Source organism: Carassius gibelio, chromosome B16 (assembly GCF_023724105.1).
Source record: "Carassius gibelio isolate Cgi1373 ecotype wild population from Czech Republic chromosome B16, carGib1.2-hapl.c, whole genome shotgun sequence".
Lineage (NCBI taxonomy): Eukaryota > Metazoa > Chordata > Actinopteri > Cypriniformes > Cyprinidae > Carassius > Carassius gibelio.
In genome coordinates, this window is record NC_068411.1 from 13,658,010 (window position 1) to 13,680,132 (window position 22,123).

At 36.9% G+C, this 22,123-nt stretch overlaps 1 protein-coding gene across 2 annotated transcripts in view; it reads left to right on the forward strand.

The window, feature by feature from the left end:
* fhod3b (formin homology 2 domain containing 3b) overlaps positions 1-22,123 on the forward strand; it is a 159,435-nt gene that overhangs the window by 95,400 nt on the left and 41,912 nt on the right. For both annotated transcript variants that reach the window (XM_052578889.1, XM_052578888.1), the window contains exon 5: positions 2,085-2,190. In XM_052578889.1, coding sequence (XP_052434849.1) covers positions 2,085-2,190 — 106 coding nt within the window. The remainder of the gene's footprint in view (positions 1-2,084; positions 2,191-22,123) is intronic.

A 22,123-nucleotide genomic window follows, 5' to 3' on the forward strand; every position in this document is an offset into this window, starting at 1 on the left:
AGAACTTTAACCCTTTAACGCTTCTCATCAGGCATTTAATTTTCAAATGACAGCGATGTTTATAACCAGATAAGGATGTTTGAAAGCACCTTTTGCATCACCCACTAGACATTTGACTATGAAAATTCAGTGAGCTTGGGTTTATTATAAAACATTAAATTAAAAAGGTGAGATACAAAGTTGCAATATTTAGATTTTGAGTGATATAGTCACAGTAATGAGAAACAAAGTAAAAAAAGTGACAGTGCCAAACTGTAAAATACAAAGTTGCAATTGTTAGCTATAAAGCTGCAATAGAACGATTTAAAGTCATAATTGTGAGAGATGAAATTACAATTAGTGGAAACAAAGTTAAAGTTGTGAAATGAAATTTGTGAAAGATACAGTCAAACTGTGAGGTAAGTGTAAGTCACAATTACAAACAGGCACAATTACAAGAAAGAAAGTAAAAAATGTTTGAGAGTATAATTAAGTCAGTTTGTGAGATATATTGTATAGATGCAGTTGTAGGGAATTAAAATCACAATTCTAATACAAAAACATACATATGCTGTTTAAGATACTCTGTTTTAAAAACAGCTGCTGCTTAGTTGTAGTTTTGTTAATAGCAGTGCTACTTTTAGTTAGCCACTCCCACAACAGTGACACACACACACACACACACACAGAGCCAGGACTTGGACAGAATTCCAGTTCAGCAGTTCCATTTATTGAAACCGATCTCATAATCCTCATAATCCCCCTGCATTTTAATCTAAGATGTATGAATCACTTGAGAACATTATGTATGAGCAGTTCTCTGATTGATCACTCGACTCAGGAAGAATTGTGGTAAGAATGGCATTTTTCATGCTGTCGTGAGTTTAAGTATATTTTGCATGTGCCGTAAAGTGCATTTCTCCAGACGTGGGCATACTGTGTCATTATAGACTGACTGTGCCAAAATAAATTCCACAAATCCAACACCCCTAATCATTTTCAGATCAGCCAATAGGGTGTGTCCCTGCGAATCCCAAAGCAGACGGAATAAGCGGGAGCCTGGTTCACATCCACACATGACACACAGGACAGAGGAAGGATGCATGCTGTAATCAGAGAATTAGTGAAGTGTGCCCAGCCGTGGGCCTGTGTGCTTGTGAGTGCCATAAATCAAGCGGAGACACGTACTGCTCCTCACACCTCTTCTACAGTGTGTTTAATGGGCTCTTTACTGCAGGGAAGCAGTCGATCAGCACTTAGCAACCCAAACTTACTCAAGCCCAAACAAAAAGGGTTTCCACGGGTAGGAAGTGAAAAGGATTTAAAACTGTAAGTGCTCGGTGAGGGAGATCTGGAGGAACTCTACAGGGATGAGACCAAGACAGCTCTATAAAACAACACTCTGCAGAAAAGTGTTAAAATATCTCTGCAGCTTAGCTTTAAAATATATCAGAAAGTAGGTTTTATAAAATGCAGTAATTATATGAAATATACTGTAAAATAATTGTATGTTATGTTAAATGGCTATATTTTATATGAATTTTAGATTAATGCTGTATTGGAATTGCATAAGAAATAGTATATATTTTATCTAAAGTTTAAATTTAAAAAACTTTTGAAAGAATTGTTTTCTTTTTGTTTCTTATTCTTATTTGACCTTTCAGTTGTTCATAAAAGCACGTTGGGCTCCTTTTCAGGTTATTTTAAGACGTTCCCAGCACCTGGAGGACAGAGAGTTTGCAGAACAATGCAACATGTGTTGGTGTAGGAGGGGGAACCTTTAGGGAGCGTAGAGAAAATGCTGACAGAGCTTTTGACAGATGGGAATTCATAAGCTTCAGTATGGGCTGTGTCAGGTTGAAATCAAGCCCATTTATGAAAACACAACAGGGCCTTTCTGCAATTCACCTTGATCACCCTGAAAGTGTGTTGCAATAAAACAATATTTCTGGAGACATTATTGAGTGTGATTTTCTTGATTTTTGTTGGATGTTTTAATTTTGAGCTGCATCAGTATTTTTTCTCCACAACCTGTTTTGATTCTGTGTTTCTTCTGGGCATTTCGTAAATAGATTGAGTTTCTGCTGCTTGTGTTTCTCTTGCAGGATGATAAAGATCTGGTGCATGAGTTTGTGATGGCTGAAGGACTCACGTGTCTTATTAAAGTGGGAGCTGAGGCTGACCAAAACTACCAGAACTACATCCTCAGAGGTACCACATCACCACACATGAATATATGTGATTCGTTAACTACTAAACATTTAAAACAAGCACTTTAGATGTAATTTTTTTTTATTTTATTTTTTTATAAATTAATACATTCATTCTTCAATGATGCATTAACGTATCTGCAGTGACAGTAAATTGTCAAATAAATGCAGTTTCACACTACAAAAAGAAAGGAAAACTTGAAATAGAACTTGAAATCGCATCATATGACCCCTTCAAAATGATAATTACGATTCCTTAAACTACGTGGTTTAGAATTAGTGTTGACTGAAATGATTATTGTGACTGTCTTTACATTATACCACATTATAACTCTACAAACCACTAACACTATACCACAGTACCGAGAACCTATACATCCAAACCACATCACAAGGAGTTAAATAACTACAACTCAATAAAAGTTAGGCACCAAACATTTTCCACCCAGCTCTATTAATTGGCAATAAAGCATCAGAATGTCTTCTTTTCCTTGGAGGGAGGGGTGTCGGGGGGGTTGTTGAAATTCGGTTTACGATCTGCAACATCCTGCCATGCCTTTTTATTGGGCGCTTAAGCATGTGGTTGCCCTGCCCTCTCGCAGTTTGCTGTGAAATATGGATGACCTCTTGGGGAGGGTATCCAACCCCCTTTAGACCTCCCTATTGGTTTCCAACCTCATCTCCTGGCAGGCAAAGCTCTTAGCGGCCTGTTAACATGCCTGACCTTTCACCTCACATGCATGGAGAGAATTAATTAGCTAGGGCAACCAGGAGCAATGCAATTGTTAATGGCAATTATTGGGGTCAATGAATGGTGTGCGTGTTGGTGCATTTCTGTGCTTGTTTTGTTTGTGAATGCGACATGGTTACATCTGGGCATCTGAAGCATATTTGTGTGGCATACTCGTATGTTTAAGCTTGAGAGTATCAGCTTCCCTTTTTAAAAGATTGTTTGTGCATGTGGGTGGCGGGGCGTCCTTGTGTATACAAATGTGTACACAAATATACAAGAGCAGAACATTACATTAGAGCCGTATGACGTACTGTATTTACTGAATGCATTGTTAGAAATCTAGTGTACGCTCCTCTGGCCTGTTATTATTTGTATTTCTCACTTTGAATAGCTATAACTTTTTTTTCGCTAGAGTAAGAAAAAAATTCCCAGAATTTGAATGCATAAAGGGTCTGTGGCTAGTTGGATGTTGTGTAATTATGGGATTGATGGGATGTATGGTTACCCTGCAATTATTTAAAATTTCAGCTCCACTATGTCATTTTTATTGTAAAGACTTCACATGCAAGTTTTTTTCCGTGTGGGAAACACATGTTCCTCAATTACCAGTAAGTTTCACCTTTTTAAAAAAGAGTGGATCTTAGTTTTTATGAACTTTATTGTTGGAAGTGATTTTTATAAGTGCAAAATGAAAATAGTTTTCTTGAATTTCTGTGGATCTGAAAAGCAAATTATAAAACTTATAATGGTTCTTAATAAGAGTAAACATTTCTTATCATTATTAATGTTAAAAACAGTCATGCTGCTTTATATTTTTGTGGGAACCATGATACTTAGATACTTAAACCAGGATTCCTAGCTAAAAAGAAATTTCAAAAGAAGAGAATTTATTCAGAAATATAACTAGAAATAATTTGTCATATTGTAAATGTGCATTATTGCTGAAGAAAGCAAGCAATAGTTCTGGCAGATCATGTGAGTCAATTTTGCATCAGTTGACTCTCAGCTGATCCACGCCTTCCTAAAGCAATACAATGTCTATTACAGCATTACCACGTAAGGTCTATTCAGTATTATTCAGCAGCTCTATCACTTGCTTCTGAGCTAATTAACCTCATTAGCCATCCCCAGCTCCACCTTGCATCTCAGTAAGGACTTGGTTTTCTGATATTCTTTGTTTTCCCAAATCAGACCCCTTTTTTTTATCTTGAATGATGATGTTATACTAAAATAATGATATGTTTTTGTTCTGTTTGGTTTAGGGGTGTCCCTGAATAAGGATTTTCATAGTCGAATTGGAATTTTCTAATCTTGCCGATATTTGACTGATAGTCGAATCATATGTTTTGGGGGTGGGGCAAAATATATAAACATAATGTTAATATTAAGTCTTGTAGGCTATTTGCAAAAAAGGGCCCGAATGCACATAAACATATCTGCGGGGCTCTGAATGTGAACTTATTTGCAAAAAAGGGCCTGAATGCACATAGACATATCTGCGGGGCTCTGAATGTAAACTCCTTTTGTGGACGCGTTCTTGTGCAGAAACAGCAGCTAAACTTAAAAAATTCATAGCATTTTAATATAATGGTATTCTCATTATAATAGTATGTATATAACAGTCCCAGTCATAGTTATTAATATTCTGCATTTTAGTTTGACCTGCTCGCGCTGTGCACTGAAGATATATCACCGTAGTGCTACAATGAATAGCTTGACTCAAAACCAAATGCATCTTAAATCAGGTATATAATATAACCACGATATATACACCAGGTGAAATGTTTTGAAATCACTTGCACCCTACCTGTTAGAAAAATCCAGTCTCTGCCTGTGTCAGTTTGAGTCTTGGTAAAGTTTTAAATCCCTGCCGCCAAGATGCTCCTGTGTTGGTCACGGATTTTGGAAAGTGAAACATAAATCTATAGGGGTGGTTGGATTTATTCACTCACTTTAAAATATTAATTTAAAGCTTCTTTTTTTTCAGATTCTTACAGCTTTATCATAATAGGCTGTACATTAACTTATTGGGATAAAACCAGTAGTTCTATGTGAAATCAGACGTTTGAGCTCCCCCATATAGTCAGAATGGCATAATCAGTAACACCCCACAAATATTCGACTTAGATTGTTAGATTGGTAGTCGAATCAGGTTCCTCGAATCAAAGCATCGATTCGTCGACTATTCGGGGTCACCCCTAGTTTGGTTTACCCTAAATCATTCAAGACAGGTGCTGCAAGGATGGGCAGAGTTTTTACCAAGAACAGAACCACACTGCCAATCCAAACTCTATGCTAAGTGCTAATAATTTTGACGATAATGGGCCTTAAAGAAAAGGTTTTTTTCTTTTTCAGAAACAAAGTTTTTTGACCCAAAAGTTTTAAATGGTTGTTTATGTGTTTTGATTGTTTGTTGGAGCAAAAAGCTACATGGATTCAGTCTTCATGCTCTGTGGGAGAGCTCAAAGTGATTTCTTTACTGGCTGCTGCTTGTTTATAGTCAAAGCAGTTGGATTTACAGGGTCGGGGACTGACGACAGACACCTAAACACTAAATCCGCATGTTGAGACTTACTGGCAGTCTGTACGATTTACAGCCTGTCCGCAATGACAGCGGATTTCTGTAACACAAAAACAAAGCTACACATTGCTCCCCACAGTATAATATTTCACCGAGCCCAAAATGGAAATACATTTTGTGCATTTGAAGGAATGACTGGTACAATAGTTATGCTAGACCTTCAATTCAGAACATCAAAATATTTGTGTGTGAAAGTTTTTTCAGGTGTTTTATACAATGAAATAGGCAGTAACATTGTGCCTATTCCTTTTTAGAGTTCCACATTTTATTTCCTAGTTTCCACATCCGAACATATGATTCATGCTGCTGCTATGCTTTTATGGTCTCTCAGTAAGTCTCAGCACACCTTTGGGTAACAGGATACCATAATTATCTCAAACTGAGCATGCATGCTACTCTAAAGGTTTGTTGTGCGTCCTTATGTTTACAGTTAAATTAGTTTCGATATAAAACACACAGTTGAAATAAAGTTGCATTGTCCTGGTGGGAGCTGATTTCAGTGTGTTTACTTGCAATCAGTGCTTGTGCCCTAGTTATAGGTTTGAACCCACATTGAGACAAACAACCCACTTGATTAAGACGCCAAATGCCAAACTCCCATCTGGGACAGCGAAACTGAAAGGGAATGAGAGATACAGTTAGAGAGATCAAGAGGATGATGATGATGATGATGATGATGACAAGCTGTCTAAATGATAGCTTCAATTCATTCCCGCTCATTTGCACTTTGTTTACTTAATTTGTCTCTGTTTTTGGTGTTTTTGTGCAAGTTGGTTGTTTGTTTGGAATAGATCGGTCTGGTTGTGGGAAAGAGCTGCTGTTGTATCCTCTCCTCTCTGCAGCATGGCTGCAACCTGGCTCACAGATGACCTAGATTCTCATGACCAGAAGAAGAAACACACGCTGCAGTGATATTTTTTTATATTTTTTTTCAATGTTCTTTTGGGGAATATGCACACATGTACACTGCAGACCACACTGAAAATGTGTTATTTTTTCATCTGAATCTGCAAATAACCAAAATGGTTTCTAGACTGAAAGTTTTGGTGACATTTAAAGGGTTAGTTCACCCACAAATTAAAATTAACCCATAAATTCCTCACCTTGAAGTCATCCTAGGTGTATATGACTTTCTTCTTTCATACGAATCCAGTGAGAGTTATTTAAAAAATTGTCTTTGATCTTTCAAGTTGTTTGATGCCACTCAGTGGGTGTTGCACTGCATCGGTCCATGAGAAGGTTAATAAAAAGCGCCGCATCCATTAAAAAAGGTGTCTCACATGGCTCCGGGGGGTAGCGAATCAATGCGTTTTGTAAGAAAAATATCCGTATTCAAAGCGTAATGATCACTTTAATCCAGATTGCGCTCACTGTTTTCAAACAGAAAAAGTTCCCGGGAATGACGTATGAGGTCAGTGTTGTGCATGCGCTGGTGAGTCTTGTGAAAACCAACGTTTGTTAACAGGAGCAAAGGAAGCAAAGTTTCCTTACTTTAGCAAAGGAAAACTATTCTCCTTTTGGCTTATATCGAAATCCTCCAACATGCTTCTTTACAAATCCTCATTTTGTACTTCTAATAAGTGACCATTGTTTTGTTTTGATCTCTTCGCCGCGTTACCTTATGTGTCACTTCTGGGCAGCGCATGCACAAAGCTAACCATATATGTCATTTCCCCAGAACTGCTACATTTACAACTGTGAGCACAAGCTAGATTAAAGTGATTATTACGAATTGAATATGGACATTGTCTTACAAAAATGAATCAGTTCGCTACAGGAGGCTTTTGTTCAACCCCCAGAGCAATGTGAGACACTTTTTTTTTTTAAATGAATGCATTAATTACTCACACTTATGTTGTTCCAAACCCGTTAGACCTTCTTTCATCTTTGTAACACAAATTAAGATATTTTTGATGAAATCCAAAAGCTTTCTGACTCAAAGACAGCAACACAACTGAGGCTACGTTCACACTGCAGGCTGAAACGACCCAATTCCGATTTTTTTGCTCCTATGCGACCTGTATCTGATCTTTTCATGACAGTCTGAACGACACAGATCCGATCTTTTCAAATTTGGTATGTATCCCACTTGGGTATGTGGTCCTGAATCCGATACGTATCCGATCTTTTGAAATGCGACCTCCGTTTGAACAGCCAGGCCACATGTATCCAACCCGTACGTCATTGACACGCTACAAACGTCATAATTCTGCATTGAAGTAGACGGGAACGAGAAGAGCCACTCACATCAGTATCCCACCACTCCTGGCTACGACTCCGCACCCACACGTTTCTCTGTACCGACGTTGCTAACACTGCTCCACAAAATGCCTTGGCCAAAAACCTTGCTCTCCTCCTTCTTTTTAATTTTCTTCTTAAAACGAGAAGATTGTAATTGTGCTGGCTCCGTTGGGAAAATAACTTTAATATTGCAAAAAGAGCTCCGCTGTTGACTACACTGTTGTTGACATCCATGTTTAACGTTAGCTACTTCCGCAAACAACGAGTGACGTCGTTCACAGTTGAGTACTCTTCTGCGCATGCGGGTCACTTCTGGGTCATTTCACGTTCACACAAGAGATCACAAAAGGTCGCATTTAATTGGAAGTTGCAAAAAAATTTAATTAAAAAAAAAATCGGAATTGAGCATTAAGCCCTGCAGTGTGAACGCAGCCTGATACGTTCAAGGCTCAGAAAGGTAGTAAGGACATTTAAAAGTCCATGTGACATCAGTGGTTCAAACTTAATTTTATGAAGCTATAAGAATACATATAAATAAATGCATATAAATAAATTTAGACAACATAACTTAGTGATTGTTATCGGGATGTGAAGAGACCTTCAACCAGCATAACAAAAAATATTTTTTTTACCAAATCACCTACCCTGCCTTTAATTTGTGTTTCAAAGATGAATAAAGATCTTACGCGTTTGGAATGAGATGAAGGTGAGTGATTAATGGCAGAATTGTCATATTTTTCAGTGAACTGAACCTTTAAGAATAAAGCAAGCTTCCAAATGATCATATGATCTCAAAATGGCTGCCCTCAGTGAGGCACCCGGGTCCACGTAGAATAAAACAGAAAATTGTAGCCACTTTTAAGGCTGGAATACATTACACAGCTTTTGCCCAAATTCTCCTCACTATTTACAGTTGGAAAAAGTTGACGATAATTGTCAAATGTCAAAGTCAGTCTGCAAATTTCCCGAAGTTGGAGTTGACAGATTTAGCAAATGTCACGTTTTTCAGACCTATGATTCCATTCACTTTGGAAGATATCTAATGTGTGATATTTTGAGCCAATTTAGCACACATATTGTTTCAGTTTGTCATGTGTTACGTAGCAGTTAAGCGCATGTTTCTTCATTTATTTGTTGTGTTTGGAACAACTTGAAAGTTTGGAAGTGTGTGATCCTCAGTCATTTAGTGTATAATGCTAAGTTTTCTCTGTAACCATTTAGAAGTCTGCAAGAGAATGATGCCAGTGTTTTCAACTCTGTTCAGATATCACACACACACACACACACATTTTATCATTTTATTCAGACATGCATTTGCCTATGCAGATCCACATCTTCTCTTGGGGAAATATGTCATATCATGGTGAGATAAGGTTGCTCTTCTGCTGGGCCGCTCGTGTTGGCTGCTTTGAGCACCTGGGGGATCGTTGATAGGAATACTAGAGGCCTGAGATTTCAGCGCCATCACTCCTAGCCAAGCGCATGAAAACACATGGAGAAGTTGGGTCAGTGCCACAGTGTAAATCTGGGTTTACACCTTCTCTCTTAACACACTCTGTGTTCTGTCCAACACATTTACACGCTTGTGATCCTATTTTGCTCTGTCCATGAAAAATCGAATCAGCCGAATACATTCAACTTTATAGATCGACATGACAGATTGAATTTAAAATGTTAGCCAGGTATATACAGTGCGGTCCAGTAAGACCACTTAGAAAATCTGTAAACTATTATAAAAATATAAAACAAATATATAAAGTATAATCACAAAAGTAATTGAAACTTTTCAGAAATGAAACTAAACAAATGTGACAGTAAAGACCTTTACATTGTTACAAAAAATAATAAATGCTGTTCTGTTAAAGTTTCTGTTCATCAAAGAATCCTGACAAGATAAAAAGTTTTATGGTTTCCACAAAAATATGGTGCAACACAATTGTTTTCAACTTTGATAATAATAAGAAATGTTTCTTTAGCACCAAATCAGCATAATATAATGATTTCTGAAGATTTCTGTACTGTATTTATACTGCATTTTTTGATCAGATAAAAGCAAGATTGAGCATTAGTGACTTTCAGAAACCCACCTTAAACTTCTGAAAAGCAGTGTTTGATTGATTGAATACTTATTTACATATTTAGATATGCATATTTTTTATACATTTACATTTAGTCATATCCAAACGTGACATTTTATACAGCAAATTTATACATTTATTCATTTAAATTAAATTATTACTTTGATAATAGTATTTTTACTACTTTCAGTAGTAGTCACACAGAATGGGAATGTGTCCAATGTTGTGCATTTAATATTGGTGGTGCATTTTTGTGATTCACTAAAATGTGCTCCTCACATTTAAAATTTTAGCACATCTCTCGCCATTTTTTTTCACTGTTTGATCATGGATAGCGTCAGAACCTTCAGTTCCCATATAAAATCCCTGCTAAAACACACACTCACTCTCCCCGTTTAGTGTCCCTCTGTGAGCTGAATTGGGCCCTGTGATTGAGGCCCCTCACAGCACGTGCGCCTCAAGGCAAGAGGCCTCTCAGTGGCTGCTGTCCGTTCCTAGACCCGAGGGAGCTTTTCCCCCATAACCCGTCATAGTTTCTGTGCCTGGGGTCCTACAACCATCTGGACTCCACCAAAGCAGCAGATCAGCCCAGATAAATTTTATGAGTGAACGGAGGAAGGTGATATTAGCAGGAAGAGAGCATGAGAATGTTTATCACTCCATTTCTGATGACAGAGTTACGAAGTGCACTAGTAGGCAGTTAACATCAATGGCAATCTTTCTAACTCCCTAGAGTCCCTGACCCCCAGTTCTGCCCTCCTATCACCATCCTTGTGATTTACAGATAGATATGCTATTAAATTGATTTTAAGTGTCAATGTAAAAGCTTTCTTGTAAAATGTGTAATAGTGAGTAAAGAGCCTTATGTAATGTGTCTAGGTGGTGCAAAACATCTACATTAGAAACATTTGAAGGGATGATTAACCCCCCAAAAAATAAAGTAAACATAAATAATGTCAGCATTTGCTCACCCTAATGACGTTCCAAACCTGATGGACTTTCTTTCTTTTGTGAAACACAAAATATATTTTGAAAAAATGTCTCAAGTGTTGTGTTGGACCCCATTGACTTTCATTGTTTGGACAAAAAAAAAAAAAAAAAATAGTTGAAAACTTCTTCAAAGTGTATGTTTTTGTGATCCACAGAAAACAAAGAAAGTCACACATGTTTGGAACAAGGTTATCTTACATTCTCTTAGATGAGATGCAAATATACCGACATTGTGCTCATAATAACGATAAACACTCAACATTTTTGTACGTCGCTTAAATCTTCAAGTAAACACGCTGCTATATGATTTTTAATCCTGTTATGCACAGATTTTTGCAAGCCATTACATACATAGTAGGTAGTATATATAGAAATAGCAATATCTGTAAAAAAAAAATTACACTTATTTGCCAAGTCAACATTTTAATTTTTCCAAATGTTTTATTAAGTTTAAGTTTGTATATCTTGTTAAGAATAACCACATTGAACCAAACCAAACAGCACTCCTCAAACCAGACCAGTCCTTGTGACATGCCTGTAGTACACTAAAATAACTGAGGCTGCCTTGTATCCTGAACCTGGCCGAGAAAGACAGAGATGAATCAAGCCATGACTCTTGGTGATTTTAAATCATGTGAGGGCCAGAGAACTGCTCCCTTACCAGCCCTAAGTCTCCCTCACCCTCTCCAGCGATCACAGAGATGTTTATGGAAAAGAGATTCATGCTGATGATATTTGTGTATGGTGTATTGTTTGAAAGATGGCACAGCACTGTAAGTAGCTACATTTCGACTTTAAGTTTTATTTCTGTTTACATAGTACAGTGTGTTTAACACAATATGATTTATTGCAAACAATCGACCGCCAGTGTGAATTTTTACAATTACTTTGTTTTAGTCATGGTTTTGGCATTTTGGCAGAAATATCCTTCGCATCTAGGCAGTATTTTGTCATGCCATATTCATTAATTGCAGTCTGTTTTACTCCGTTTGACTGAAATGGAATGTAAATTCAGTTACACAACCATTTAATTAATGTTAAACAAAGAAAATGAGAAAAAGAGACAGACTCAATAATTCAGATATTATAACATTTAATCATTTAAACACGCAAAAATAAATAAATATATAAATAAATAATAATAATTTAAATTCTTCATCCCAGCAATGTATTTCAAACAGTATTTTACAGTGGCTTTGAATGTGGCTTAGCCAATTATAATCAAGAAATGGAACTATACATTTTGTAATATAAGTTTTAGTTAGCTCTGCATTAAAGGAATAGTTCACCCAAATATAATACCTATGGCTCCTGACAATATATTGAGTTCCTGTGAAGCAAAACGATATGTGTGTGCAAGAAACTGAACCTTATTTACAACATTATTAAATTATCTCAGACAATCCGGAATGATGTCTGGTTCGCAAATGAATCATTCTTTTAAACTGGTTCTTTTTAGTGAACTGGATGAATCGTTTTTTTGAACCATCATCTCTATTGTCATGTACTTATGCTGTACGGTTAATCGGAAAGGTGGAGGTTTTTCCTCATGCAGTAGTCTAGACGGTGTTCCAGGAGGGAATCTCCAGAACTGGCACAAGTGCAACAACAGAACCCAGTGCCATGTTCTCATAACAAGTTCCCAGGAGAAGAAGAGCACATATTTTCCACATAAACTCTACAGCCTACAGCCTTCACGAACTTTCCACTCTCCCATTGAATAAGACACCTTTTTTTTTTTCTTTATAGCAAATTTGAAGAATCTCCCTCTAATTTCAAGGTCACTTGGATCCGTATTTATTTGTTCTATATTCTAGTGTCTGTTTACAGAGATAGGCAGGTTTTAATGTTATGCTTCAGGTGTCAGATGAAGGCTTTCCCAGTTCTTGGTAGAGATGACATTTTCTTGAGAAATGATGACCTCATGAGGTCAATGTCAATATATGGGAGGGGATCCTAAATAGTGCAGTCCAGCCCTTGCACCAGGCCTCCTCTGAGCCTTACTGAAGGGTTTACCCCACTCTCCAAGACTTGGAATCACACAGCCAAAGCACAGACGAAACAAGACCTGTTGGGCAGCTGCCAAACACAGCAAACCACTGCAGATTCTCTACTGCTCGCAGAACACGTGACTTAATGGTTTCAAGGTTCAAATCGCATTTCAAACACTTCATAAAGGAACAGTACACTCAAAAATTAAAATGTAGACATTTACTCATCCTTATATCTTCTCAAACCTGTTTGATTTTCTTTCTTTTGTGAATTATTACTTGTGCGCTATTTACTAAGCCTTCAGAAGTATACTAGTTTTTTTTTTTTTTTTTTTTTTTTAGAATTAGACATAAATTTAGGGTATTTTTCTCAGAATACGGAAAGACGGAAAAACATAATTCAATACTCTTGCATTCTCTTGAAAGACTTTGCATGTACTTACAAGATATCTGCGCTCTCCTTTGCATTAGTTTCCAAAACTTTTGTGATGGAAAAAATCTTTTGCTCCCATCTCATTTTCTGCAATCACAGTGTAGAAAAGTTTAATTTGTGAATGAATTCTTCTTTTGAAAGAATTGTTCATCCAGTTCACAGAAACAAGTCTGAATTCATTCACAAATTAAAATACATACACTTGAATGTAAAAATAACTGGTTTACTGATACTGGTCCTGGTGATTCAACCAGTTCTGTCTGAATCTATTTATTTATTTATTTAAAACAAAATCATTAAAATGTAATGCATACACTACCATTCAAAAGTTTGGGGTCTGTTATGTATGTTTTTAATGACTAATGCTGCATTTATGCAATCAAAAATCAGTAATATTATGAAATATTTTTACAATTTAAGATAACTATTTTATATTTATATTTTCAAATGCCTCTTTAAAACAGTCTTCCCAATGGGTTCTGATTATCCTTTCTTGTCTTATCGAAACATAAAAAAACCACACAAAAAAACATCCTGGGTTCTTTCTTTTCACTTTTTCGTCAGTCTTTGTGGTTTAGATGGGATAGCGTGAATCGATAGGAAAATACCCAGAGCATCAAAGCAGAAACAGTCTTTAGTCATTAAGGACTTCCGCCATGTGTATATTATTGTGATGAATAACACGGGTCGAGTTCATTTCTGTAGAAAGTGTTTCTATTTTTACCATTAGATTTAATTACACATAAGCTCTTGCCAAGCATGAGCAACCCAGAAAAGCTGTGTAGAGTCAAAATAAATAAGACTTCCTCTCTTATCCTTTTGTTTTCTTTCAACATGAGTTTGTTCTAATGATCCCGTGAAGCCATTAACTTCCTTTGATGAAAGAGAGCGTGGTGATTGGAAACATACATCTGGAACAGGAGGGCATATGACACTCTCTGGACTGTGTGTGGCACTAGCGCTTTTGTTAGCATCTGTTGGAGTCTATTTACTCTGTTGGGAACACTGTGGATGACTGCGGCTAAGTCAGTGTGACTTTAGATCCAGAGCCTCTGTCACAGCTGTGAAGTTTAGCCTCAGTTTAGCTTTGTTTTCGTCCCCACCTGACTGACCTACATTCTGACGGACCTGCTCCAGACGGACCCACACCAAGTGCCTGAAAGTTTCCTTAACGTTGCACGACACAGCGTTAGCATATGTGCAAAATTTTCCTTCAGGCCCACACAGTATCTGTGCACACAGAATCAAGCAATTTCCATGAAGTGTGTGCTTGGTAATATTTTGGCTGATTTGATTATTCTGCTGTTTAGTACATCTAGTACAAGAATTTCGGACCAAAATGAGCTAAAAAAAAGGAAACTCTGCAGAATATGGTTGTGCCTATTTAACATTTTCATCATTTTAAGAAAACTTTTTCCCTCAGTTTTACAGAAAACGATTTGTGGTGATTGATAATTACAGCTTGCTAGTTTAGTTGTCTGAGGAAACCCAAATATTTCCATTCGCATGCTCTTCAATACAGACTTTAATCTTCTGGCTGGCTGCAAAACGCAAGAAAACATGAAGTGAAGCTCCTTTTCAACAGATGTTGTTCTGTTTTCTCCCTCAGCTGCTGTCTGAGCCAGATATACAACATTTTTTGAGCCAGCGATTCATAGCAGCCCACTGGAGATTCCCTGTATAGTTCAGCTCAGAGGTTTTGATAGTGATCGCTAGCTACAAAATCTGTGAGCCTGTAACAATGGCCAATCATTGTCTTGTACTGGTAAAGCAAGCAAGTGACGCTATTTTTGGTGTTTTTTTGCTATCTTGTTTTAAGGGTCAATGCCATTAAATACTTTTGGTCTGAATCTGAATCTGACATGTCCTGACTGGGATTAATACAGTAAATTGCCTAAAATGTTGCGGTTTTGGATTTTTATTTCTATTGTTTTCTTAATTGCTGTGAAGGTAATGACAGAAAAGTAGTATGACCAATAGCATGCGTGCATTGTACATAAATAATGACCAATCATGTGAGAAGGTGGGATCTAATGTCAAACTAATGCAAATATGTGGGCATAAATAGTATGGGGATTGTAGAGAGCATGTCAATAAAAAAAAAAAAAATCGTTCTCACATCATTTAATTTGTTCCCTAATTTGAGGTAATTGTGGCCACACTGTACTAATTCTATTCCCTTGTTTTAGTTAAATCTCGGCCATAATTTACCTTAATTGTTGGAACAAATTCTTAATTCATAGCATCTTTTTTCCATTTTATCTGTAGGGCCATATGAATTCTTAATATTTGTTGAAAAAAAAAAAACAGCATTTTTATGAAACTACTATCCCGCTGTGATGTGGAAGATAAAGTGCTCGTTTGCGGTTTTCGCTGTGTAACTAGTGACACAACTAAACCAGAATGTTCACATTATAATCAACAAGTTCCTAGATCCAGTATAAATAAAACATTTATTGTACCCTGTACAATGCGACATGATTGTAAACAGTCGCACGAGTGGCAGTTTGAGTGATTTTAAAAGAAACGGGAGCATTCTAATATTGTCGCATTGTTAACTCGGTGTATAATTTATTCAAGATTTGAACAACAGTTTTGTTTTCCATGCTGCTGTTTTTTACCGCACAAGCTTGTAACTTGTAACTCTTTGTTTTTTCCACCTCGTTTTGATTGACAGGATATATCTGGCCCTGATAATTGGCGGTTTTCAAACAGCTAGTCAACACACATCACAATGCAATAACTGTACAAACCATATAGGGTGTTGCATACATTTAGATTTCAAATTTAGCCTGTTTTTTCACCATGTGCAGGTGTTAAAGCAGAAGAATGTGTGGTGTTTCCTGCCCTCTGATTATTTGCACCACAAGGACTAGGCTATGCTAAATACACACTAACACTTTGGCCTTTATCAGATGTCTCACGTTTCTCATCTTCCCCACTGTAGGCCACTGATATAAGGTCTCTGAGGTGTAGTATTAATTACATGTCACCACTTGGAAGCCAATAATTTAAACCTTGACCTCACATGTGTTTAGATACATATGTTTGCACGTATGCATCCTGGGCTACAATCGTACATTTGTGCGTGTGCATAAATCACAGAGAGAGCAATTGGCTCTGGCCCAAAACTTGAAGTCAGCCACTTTATGGAAGATCAATCTATCGTTGGAATGATTCAGGGTGAGAATACAAAGCTTGATTTATGGCCGCAAACCATTTGGAACTGTCCATGTTAGCGCTGAACTATATCACTAATGACTAATAGACACTGCAACCTTTTACCGAGTGCAGTTTCATCATATGGCGTGCGACGCGAAGCATGGTAAGCATCCTCTGTAGTGTCGTAACAATTCACCACGGCTCATCCTTCAGCGGTTTAATGCTCCTGCAGATCTGCAGCATTTAATGTTTACTTGGAATAGATGTCTTTCTTATTGCTGATTGCTTAGTTTTTCCGTTTTATTAAGTGTGCCAAAGCATAATTATCCATAAAATCATTCCAAGAAATATGGCTCATGTTTTGGTCACTTCTCAAAAAAATCACTGGTGTATGGGACTCCAGAAGGAGTCAAAGAGGCAAATATACTGTGAGTGATTATAAATATATAAAATATAATTTTAATTAAATTAATTTTAATTAACTTTATTTATTGTAATTGCTACTTATTTCTTCTAAAATGTATGTTGTATCTCAAACTTGACTTTATTTCTCACACCTGTGAGTTTCTCATAATTGTTGCTTTATTTCTTGTAACAGCAACTTTATTTCTTGTAAAATTCAATAGTACGTCTCCACCTCGACTTTATTTCTAGCAACTGAGATTTTATTTCTGGTAATTGCTACTTATTTCTTCTCAAATTAATGTTGTATCTCAACCACATCTTTATTTCTCACACCTGTGAGTTTGATTCTCATAATTATTTCTTTATTTCTTGTAATTGCAATTTTATTTATTGTAAAATTCAATATTACGTCTCCACCACCACTTTATTTCGCGCAATTGATTTTTTCCCCCTCAAATTATCACTTTTTTTTTTCAAATTCAGCTTTACTTTTCACAGTTGTCTTTATTTTTTATAACTTCGATTTTAGTTTTCATAAAGTTCAACTTTATATTTCAGCTTTGACTTTATTGTTCAAAACTGACTTTATTTCTCATAAAATGTAACTTTATATCTCAGCTATGACTTTATTTCTCACAACTGTAACCATCTGTCATGCATCTACTACATAATTTCTCATAAAATGAAACTTCTCAGCAATCTCTTTTGGTTGAGACTTGATTTTGTTTCCATAAAACTTAGATTTTTGTTTTTGTTTTTTGTTTTTTTGTTTTTTACAATGCAATTGTTTCTCGTAATTGCAACTTTATTTATCATACAATTCAACTTTATCATCAACTCAACTGTAACTTTTATCTCTCACACAATTGTGACCCTACTGTATAATTCATAATTGTAACCTTTTTAAATACATTTTGTTTACATCACACACTATACACATGTGCACATAAATTTAAATCAGAGGTTTGGAGCACTTTGGTTTTGTTTACTTAAAGAAGTATGCCTGATTGAATCAGTGTCCCCTTGATTTACCTACTAGCTGTGAACGAGCAAGGCAGTACCACAAGAACAGGACACAAGTGCTTTGCAAAGGGGTCGGCTGATTGCGTAATGATGAGCTCCTTCTGAATTTACAACATCCAGAAACTGCTCCTAATGGACATTTAATGGGCACCGGTAATAAAGCTGTCTCATTAGGAAACAGGGAGGTTAAATCAAAACCCAATCAGACAAGAAAGGAAGTCAGAATAAGTCAAAGTTTACAGGAAAAAGTTCTTCGTCATCAGTTTGCCCCCAAAAGCACAACCAGTCTGTCATGTCCGGTGTGGGAGAAAAACATTTGCAGTGTGTTTCTACTTTGTGGTTTAACAAAAGAAATATACCTGACTTTAACAACACCGATAACTGTGCCAGACTTTGTTTCGCTGGATTAAGAAATGTGTTGAGTGCACTAAAAGTTCCCTTGGCTTTTTGTGGAGAGCAAGACCTTGAGAGAAGGCCTGTAGCCCTATGAAAATAAATGTAGCACATTGACAGACAGGTCCGATTTTTGGCTGACCCAGTTCTAGGGTAAATTTAAAATGTAAATGAAACAAATGAGGGGTGCAGAAGAAAAGACCATGAGGAGTTAGAAAGAGAAAGCAGACTGTTGCCAAATTCTGGCCACTGCACATTAAATCTGGGATGTGGTGGTAAATAATAGTTAAGAATGTGGACAGAGAGTATAAAAGTCTTGAGAATCAGACAGGGGATCCCCAAATATGGAGCTGGTCATAATTGTAGGATTAAAGAGGGCTTTAGAAAGCCAGATTTTAACCTCTTCTTCCACCTATCCACAAAAATCACTTTGCACATGTGATCAGAATACCTGCACCCCATCAGAGCTGTAAAACACTCCTGACAGTAACCCCATCTCAAGGCAGTGTCCCACTAGTTGAAAACTCATTTACTTTTTTGGCAGGGAATGTCACACCTGCTGTCTGTTTTTGGTGTTCCTCTCTCATTGAAGGTCTGTCATACTCAGCTGCTATCTGACTTGATATTTGTCTCCTATGTGCATTTGTACCTCAGTCATTGACAATAATTAGGTTCCCTAAAATTTAAGTCTCTTATCTTTTCCTTAAAAGAAAAAGTCAAAAACATTATGCACACTACCGTTATAAAATATCCCTATATCCCTCATTGTCTTTACAAAAAGGATAATAAAAAATCAAGTTCACTGCGAAGCATGTATACAATAAAAGTAAATGAGACCAATTTAAGAGGATTTAAAAGCAGAAATGTGAAACTTAAATGTATTCTTCTATTAAAACCTGTGTATTATTTGCTCTGTAAAGTTGTTTACGGTATTTTATGTGTTATGTTGTTTTGGTAGATGTGATTTTTTAATTGTGTAGCTATACTACTGAAATAATAAGTATTGGCCTCATTAACATTGTAAGTGTTTCACTGTAACCCAATTTTTTGGGTTAGAAAAGGAAAAATCCAAATTAATTTAGCAGTAACCAACATTATGCCAAAAGTGCTGTTAATTGAGCTTGTGAAATGTTGTCCCCCAACAAATTGAAAACAAGCAAGATGTTTTACAGTTACATTTATTATACTATTATTATATTATTATTACTATAGCATTGCAGAAGTTTCATACTTGACCTTTAAATGTCCTATCCAAACATATCTTTTAGATGTGAATCAGTTCGATTTAGCTCCCATTAGCCCAGATTAAAGCTCCTTTGCTGTCCTTCAGTGCTGGTGTGCTAGAGCGATACTGTCGGGAGATTTCTGGAATGTTCTGGTCCATGAAGCATATGAAGAGCAACTCATTATATCTCTCGCCTGTCTCTCAGCAGCTCCCTCACTGAAAGCCCGGGCTGTCTGTCTGCAGAGTCAATCTGGTCTTTACAAACAATCTGTGGTGTGCTTCATTACAAATGCTTGTGTGCTGCTCAGTGGAGACATTGCAGCACCCCATGAACAAGCGACTATTTGCAAGGTCTTCCTACAGAAGGATTGTATGTACCCATGAAACAATATGTTATCAACTTTCATGCCCATGATTTTTCATGCATGGATGTACCCTAAAATTAAGACTTAAGTGCAAGATTAAGTGCAAAATGCAAGCAGAAATCATCACTGGCAAGTTTGTGAAACAACATTCAAGAACACAATATGTTTTAGCCCAATTATCAAATCACAGAAGTCTGCATTGTAATTATATAAATATATAATCTGATGCACTGCATTATATAATATTTATATACACTGCTTTGATGGTGAAGTACTGCACTGTGTTCCTTTGCATTTAAAAAATGAAGTATGCTTCAAACGTGTTATATTTTCGTAATAATATTAGTACTGTAATTGCTGAAAGTGACGTGACATATACAGTAGCCAAGTATGGTGACCTATATTTGGAATTTGTGCTCTGCATTTAACCCATCCAAAGAGTACACACACAGCAGTGAACACAGACACACATCGTGAACACACACCCGGAGCAGTGGGCAGCCATTTATGCTCGTTCAAAACGTGAACGAGTCAATGTTTTGTTCATTATCTGGCTCGGCTCGGTGTTCATCTTCAGTTCTCTCTTCACAGAAGTTCAGGCAGTGTACGGTTTGAGTAAATGAATTACTCCGGGATATTGGTTTGTTTGAACTCAGAGGGAGTGTCAGCCACATTAAAAAAGTGAACAGCTTAAGTCATTTGTGGATTAATGCGTATTAGAGATGCGAACCATTTAAAATGATTCAGTTCGATTTGGTGAACTGGTTCAAAAAGATCCGGTTACATCGACAGCTTCACACAGCTTCAATGGAGGGACTGAGAGCTCTCAGACTAAATCTAAAATATCTCAAACTGTGTTCCAAAGATAAATGGAGGTCTCACTGGTTTGGAACGACATGAGTTATTAATTACATCATTTTGATTATTGGGTGAACTAACCCTTTAACCCTTGGATAAGAAAATAATTATTAATATTTGTACCCCTTTTCAGCAAACCTGTTCAATCCAGAATCCACCAAACTGTAGGAATGACCCTGCATGTCATTCCAGTAGTCTTGCATCTGTGTGCGAATAGAAAAAAACCCACGTGGAATGTTGTCACTGACATGTTTTGAGTAATTAGCCTTGATTGATAAAAGATGAAGAGTCAGACCTGCAGCCAGCAGCCACAAGCACCAGACGGCTGCACCTGGGAATCTTGGCCTGTGTGTGGTGCATTCATAACTCCTCATTCTCCCATGTGGAGACGCCGTAGACAGAGTTCAGCCTGGTCACCGCTGTGCTCTCCGTCGGTCTTTCTCTCTCCTCCTCGCTATGGGAATCTGGCAGCATTTGTCCTGCAGGCTCTGCTCCAGCTAAGAGGAATCGTTTCAGGTACAAGCCGGGGCTGTATGCTGCAGATGGCGCCAGGAAACAGTAACGTTTAGCAGTGTTGCTAAATGGGTTTTAGTGTCACAGTTGGGTCAGGAGATATAAATGAACTTTTTTCATCAAAGCCAGACCAAAACGAAATCCTTTTTTAGCTTTGGATGAACTGAGACAGTATGAGGAGGAGCAGACAAGCCACTCGTAGAGAAACTGGGTAACTGTAACTTTTAGTAATTGTTGTATTTCGGTTAAAGAGGCAAAATCCTTTGGGTCAATATTAATTGTCCTAAGTTGCACCACCCTGACGTTGTTATTATAAAGAACATTTTTAATATTTAAGTTCTATATTTCAATTCTGATTGACTGGCAGGTATACATTAAACCAGTTAAATGCACATGTAGTTCCAAGTCAGTTAATTCATGGTTCTAATTTAATGCACTACTTTAATTGATGCACAAAGCACACACACACACACACACACACACACACACACACAGAGAGAGAGAGAGAGAGAGAGATCATAGATTGAGCTGCACGCACACAAAAACTTGTTGTCAGTGCTGCCAGGTGAATTTTATTAATAAAATAGCCTACATTTTTTACATTTACATTTATTCATTTGGCAGATGCTTTTCTCCAAAGCAACTTACAGTTGAGGAAAACAACAAGTGATTCATCATAAAATTGCAATAAACATGAGAAGTTTTACAAGTTTTTAGTCATTAAAAATGCTATTGTTGTCAGATTTGATTGAAAATGCAGAGTGTATGAACATGTGGAGGCAGTTTGAACTCCATATTAAAGCCTGTGTCCATGTATACACATGTAGTCATGTTTTAGGTATGCTATACTGTGTGATTATAGAGTCCAGTAGGGCTCATCTTTCTTTTAGTGATCTGGAATGAAGACAGTGTGTCAGTCTCAAGTCAAGCAGCATTTTAGATC